Consider the following 5,473-nt stretch of genomic DNA (forward strand, 5'->3'; position numbering starts at 1 on the left):
GGGCAGTTCGCAGTTTACCCTAGGTAATTTCTCCAACTTCAAAATTTTGCGCAGGATTACAAAATGTTTTGTAGAGATTAAAATTGTAGAGATAAAATTTGTTTTTTTTTCCGATCTGCGTACTAGGCTTAAGAAATCATAAAAGCTGTAAAATATTTTGTAGACCCGACACAATAAAATATGTGTGCACCCTAATCTTTAAGCATTTCATTTTTAGACCATTCGAGATTTTTGGCATTTGTCATCAAAGCTAACTTCACGTTTATTTTTCTCAAGCTCATGTGGACAAAAAAATAAATCAAAAATAAAATTTTAACAATTTCAACAAAAACTTTGTAATATAAAAATATTTTATTAAAATGTCTATGTCAATGTTGAAAAAAAGTATGGCAATAGTCGAAGAAGATATGGAAGCAACTAAAAAAAGAAAAGGTATATTTTTCTGCTTTCAAATGTAAGGATTATAACTTGATTTATTGAAATTTTTAGAAAAAGAAAGCACTGTCAAGAAAAAGGATTTCAAATCGAGAAACCCTCGATATGAAGAATCTGCATTCAAAAAACCTGGTAATATTTTTTAAATTATTTAAAAAAAACTATTAATTTATTATGCATTCAAAATAAATTATACCAGCTAAGAAAACCATCAATGATATCAGAAAAGAAATGGAATCGAGTAATGCAAGAGCTGCACAAAATGTAAACAAACTTCTTATGTTTTCCAAACATGGAGCCAAGATCAAGAATGCGGAAAAGGTATTAACAAATTAGACATTCTTTTAAAAATGCTGATAATTTAATTAAAATTCCACTAGATTTTTGAACGAATTCATAATAAGAAATATGTTATCAAGAAGCCAAAACCAGACGTGCAAGAAGAGGAATCTATTTTCACCGAAGAAGATTTCGCTAATTTTGAAAAAGAACTTGCTATGACTATTCAATGATTATAAATTTTATTTTATATACTTTTGTTTAAGATTTACAATTTATTAAAAATTTCCGTTTTGTATATTTTAAAACACTGTTCTGATAAAATGTTTTTCATTTGTAAAAAAAGATACAAATACTTCTGGAATTAAATAAAAGTAATAATAACGTAACGTAAGGTTGGGAAATGGGTATATCTGGGAAGCAAGAAACTGGGTAAAGACAGCTTTACGAAATGCTAACCCCTAGCTATAAAATTACTCACAAAAAGAGTGATTTCAAATTCCAAAATTGAAAAAGGAGTGAATTCTTCACTCCCAAAATTTTGAATGAGTGACGATTCAGGGATGGGACTTTTTGAAAAAAATGTCAAAGTAGATTTGAACAATTAACGCAGTAGATTCATTTTTATGGCAGTAGATTTTAATATTTTTATAGAATTTCATAAAAAATAACAAAAACTTAACATTCATTTCTTTTAAAAAAAAATATAACGGACCAAAACAAAAATGTATGCATTTTTGTATATTCAATATTCAAACACACGTTACGTATTAGAATGAGATTGACTGCATGCAGAATAACGATCAAACAAATACATAATATAAATAATATGCTGATAATATTTTTACATGAGATTCACGTGGAAATTTTTCACACGAAGCATTTTTGTTCGCATGGAATTTTAAAAACGGCAAAACTAGTTCTTTGTTCGCCACTAAAATTTAAGTGAGAAGAGACCTGTCGACTACCTCGCAGAGTATTGCCGGAATATTTAAGAGGCAAGGAGCCGATTTTGAAAAATCTTGGATCCAAAAATTGCAGCTTTAAAATATGGCCTAAAAACGCATACAGTTTTTTTTTTTGTAGGTATGAGATTTTTGATTTTTTTTTTTAATTTTTAGAAAACTTTTGGATATCAGACCTCAAGAACAATTTTTTTTCATTTTGTTGATACTTGTATATTCTGGTTTTTATGCTCATTGACGAGCATGAAATTTAATTAGAAGTAAAGATAGACTCAAATCAAGACCTATAGCCAACGAAGAAGATTCACTTTATTTAAAAAGAAAGGTCACGGAATAAGGAAGTATTTATTAAATTAGTAGTAGTGAATAATGAAAAATGTATGCAAATTGGTTATCTCTGTTCACATCTCTAATGGATTTTTGTTGTAAAATGTTTTGATTTCAAAGGAGCCTTTAGTCGCCAAGTTCAAAATTAAAAGTGCCATATTCCGATAAATCGGAAATCAAAATTTTAAGAGTGAAATGTTCAAGAAGCGTGTTTGGCGATAAATAGCCGGCTCTGGCAATACTGCCTCGCACATTACTTAAAAAAATACGGGGAGTTTTCTGAACGTCAACAACTTTCCGCACGGAACTCATAATATTGTAAAAGTAAAATTCAATTGTATCACATGAAACTCACAATAAGCTGATATTTTTTTTGTAAAACAAAAAGTGCAGTAGATTTTATTTAAAGGCAGTAGATTCGTTTCTCGAAGAAAATGCAGTAGATCTACTGCAATTACAGCAAAGTTCCATCCCTGGTGACGAAGTGATAACCAATACTTCTATATTTTCCTTCGTGGATTACTTGTCAAATTCTTGAATGGTTGTTTTAATTGTTTTTCGTGAAGAAAATTATATTTAGAGCCAATTTTTCAATCAATTAACAGTCACTCGAAGCTACATTTTTTGACCTGGGTAGGGTACCTTCGAGATCTCGGAAAATACTCATCCGATTGCTTTCAAATTTTTAATAAATATTCTTGAATATAATATTTACAATGTAGGAACTTTTTGATAGCTGGATTAGTTTTGTTTATATTAATGTTTTTGCTTGATAAATGTTGGTATAAAATGAAAAAAAAAATGTTTGACGGTTCAACATAATTTTTCTAAAGGTCCAAAAAAAAATCGGTTACGCTACATTGTAGTCCAGACTACTTAAAAATAACTTGATTTTGTATTTTTTTTTTTTTTGTTTTGATGTACCATAACAGATTACCAGATGGGACAAGGATATAGGGTGTCCATCATTGTATATATATTTCTATAGTACTATCATGAAGTCGAATTTAGTATTAGTTGATGTCGCCACTTTTTTGAGGTGGCGCTCAGTGTGTTTTTTTCATACAAATTCTGCTTTTTCAAGTCACCACTAGAGTTCCTAAGATCGTTTTACTTCATGATAGTACTATGGAAATATATATACAATGGTGTCCATATCGTATCTCTTTATAAGAGAACATGTTCTCTTTTTTGCTTGCGATCTATTTTACACTTTCTTTTTCCCCAAGGATCATTATTTGTTCTCTTTTTTTTTCAAACTAAATTTTTATTTATTTCAATTAATTTATCTTCTTTTTAATTAATTTTTATTGTTTGCATTAATAAAATTTTATCTTTGCGTTGTGAAGTAGACTTTTTTTCTACGGATTGTAAAAAATGGGTTAACAAAAATTCGACACAAAATGTTGGCTTTTAAAAAGACCGAGGCAGACAAGTTAATACATTTATTTAAAAAAAAAAAAAAAATATTTACCCTCCTCCACTCCATTCAATAATGGATATTGAGTGGATGCAAGGTTTGGGTTTATGTAAAGTTTTTTTTTTAAATCAAAATATTTGGTCAACCTTTTTTGGAATTAATCAGATTCTATAAAGCCAAGATTTTAAAATATTATTTATTTAAAATTTACTTCTCTGCCGATGGTAAACAGCCTCGAAAACATTTACGATTACAGAGTAGACGGGCGTGTTTTTTTTAAGCAAAGTTTTTTTTAAGAAAGGTCCCAGATGGATACCCTAGACAAGGACAACGCGTTTCGTGTGTAGGCCTTCCGTGACGACCTTTATAAATTCGCCATTTATCAATATTTTCAAACAAAATTTTACCATGTTATTCTTGAAATCCTTTTTGATATTGATTTAAAAAATAAAAATATTTCGGGCTATAATAGCTTTGGATTTATTAATTAAAAAGAAAAAAGTGTATTTTTTGGTCTTCCAGGGTGGCCGTGGCCAGACATCTTAAGCAACTCTGAAAATATATAAAATTTTATTTAAAATAAAAAAAAAAAAAAATAAATAGGCACCGGTAGGAATCGAACCTAGGACTCCAGCGTGACTCGAATCTTTGTCAGTTTAAGAAGGCTACAGCCTAAACGGATGGATCGATTCTCTTCAAATTTGTTATATCGCAGGTTTTTGGAGATTGTGCTTATCTAACGATACCTGTAATGCACCAATCCTGGAAAAGATTAATTTTCTCAAATTAATAAATCGTTAAATAAAAAAAAAAAACAAAATTAGGTAAGTGTGGGTTTTTGGTCAAGGCCTATCTTCTAACAAAAAAAAAAGATTTTTTTGAAAGTCATTATTAACGGTACCTGTCATAGAGCCGTTTTCTTAAACTCTGAATTTCTCTCAAACGACGGATTAAATTTTATCAATTAAAAAAAAATACATTTTTGGATTTTTGAAAAAAAAAATGTTGAATTTTTTTTTTGAAAAATCAAATTTTAGAGAACAGGTCTTTCGAAATTTTATTTTTAGGTGTTGATCTATACCTATTTACTAAAATATAGCATACCAACTTTATTTTATTTAGGGCCAATTTTTCAACAGTCAGTTAAACAGTCAGTTAGTACTTATTCTCCTGATAGAGAAAAAATCATTTTTTCAACAGGCAGATATAGCTTATTCCTATGAATAAAACTATCTGCTTCTTTCAGAGACGAATAAAAATTATTCTAAGGAATAATATCAATAAAAATACTGTGTCAATTGTCAAAGCTGCTTTGAAATAATTTTGACAAAGAATACAGAGGAACACAAGAAAACAAAAACAATTATAAATAAAAAAGACGTTTAGTTTTGAATATTATTGAATTTGACAATTTTTTTTTTGTTATTCTGTATAATAAATTATTTTTAATTGAAAAATTCAATGTTGTTATCCGATTGTTTATGAGCCTAATAAATTTATTCGTCGAACAGTTAACTGACTGTTTATTAGAAGATGGAAAAATCGGCTCTTAGAATTATAAAATAAAAAAATTAAAAAAATTGGCACTTATAGGAATCGAGCTATATCGACTCCTCCAGCGTGTGAGCCAGCGTGAAAGCTCAGACGATCAGTCCAGTGCATTAATGATGTTCGTATACATATGGGCGACCCAGCAGTTTGTACCACCCCAAAATTTTTTTTTTTTGATCAAGCCTGGTACGCTGTTCGAGATAAATTTTAGCTCCCATACAAATTATCGAAAATTTATAGCAGAGCCAAAATGGATCCCATACAAATTATCGATTACTTGTATAGGAATTTTATCTCGGCTAAAATATAGCTCGAAACTCGAATAGCGTACCAGGCTTCATTCGATAGAGCATTGGCTGAATATCATTACCCGGATTTTTCGCACTCGTGAAATTCACCTTTCGGCAGCCATCTTGGATTTTAGTTTTTATTAAATATATCCATTTCTATTTATCCTACATAAAATTTGTGTATATAAAAAACGTAGACAATTTAA

General features: G+C 29.3%; 1 protein-coding gene across 1 annotated transcript; it reads left to right on the forward strand.

The window, feature by feature from the left end:
- The first annotated feature begins 244 nt into the window (after nt 1–244).
- Nucleotides 245–999, forward strand: LOC129906030 (uncharacterized). Its single transcript, XM_055981654.1, has 4 exons — nt 245–432; nt 490–567; nt 635–756; nt 816–999. Exons 1-4 carry the CDS (start codon nt 360–362, stop codon nt 945–947), a joined length of 405 nt encoding a protein of 134 aa, XP_055837629.1. The 5' UTR covers nt 245–359; the 3' UTR covers nt 948–999.
- Nucleotides 1,000–5,473: the final 4,474 nt, after the last annotated feature.

Source organism: Episyrphus balteatus, chromosome 1 (genome assembly GCF_945859705.1).
Source record: "Episyrphus balteatus chromosome 1, idEpiBalt1.1, whole genome shotgun sequence".
Taxonomy (NCBI): domain Eukaryota; kingdom Metazoa; phylum Arthropoda; class Insecta; order Diptera; family Syrphidae; genus Episyrphus; species Episyrphus balteatus.

Coding starts and splice junctions, on each gene's coding strand:
- LOC129906030 (XM_055981654.1), top strand. CDS start 360: ATGTCTATGTCAATGTTGAAAAAAAGTATGGCAATAGTCGAAGAAGAT. Junction 433..489: donor AGCAACTAAAAAAAGAAAAG/GTATATTTTTCT, acceptor TGAAATTTTTAG/AAAAAGAAAGCACTGTCAAG. Junction 757..815: donor AGATCAAGAATGCGGAAAAG/GTATTAACAAAT, acceptor AAATTCCACTAG/ATTTTTGAACGAATTCATAA.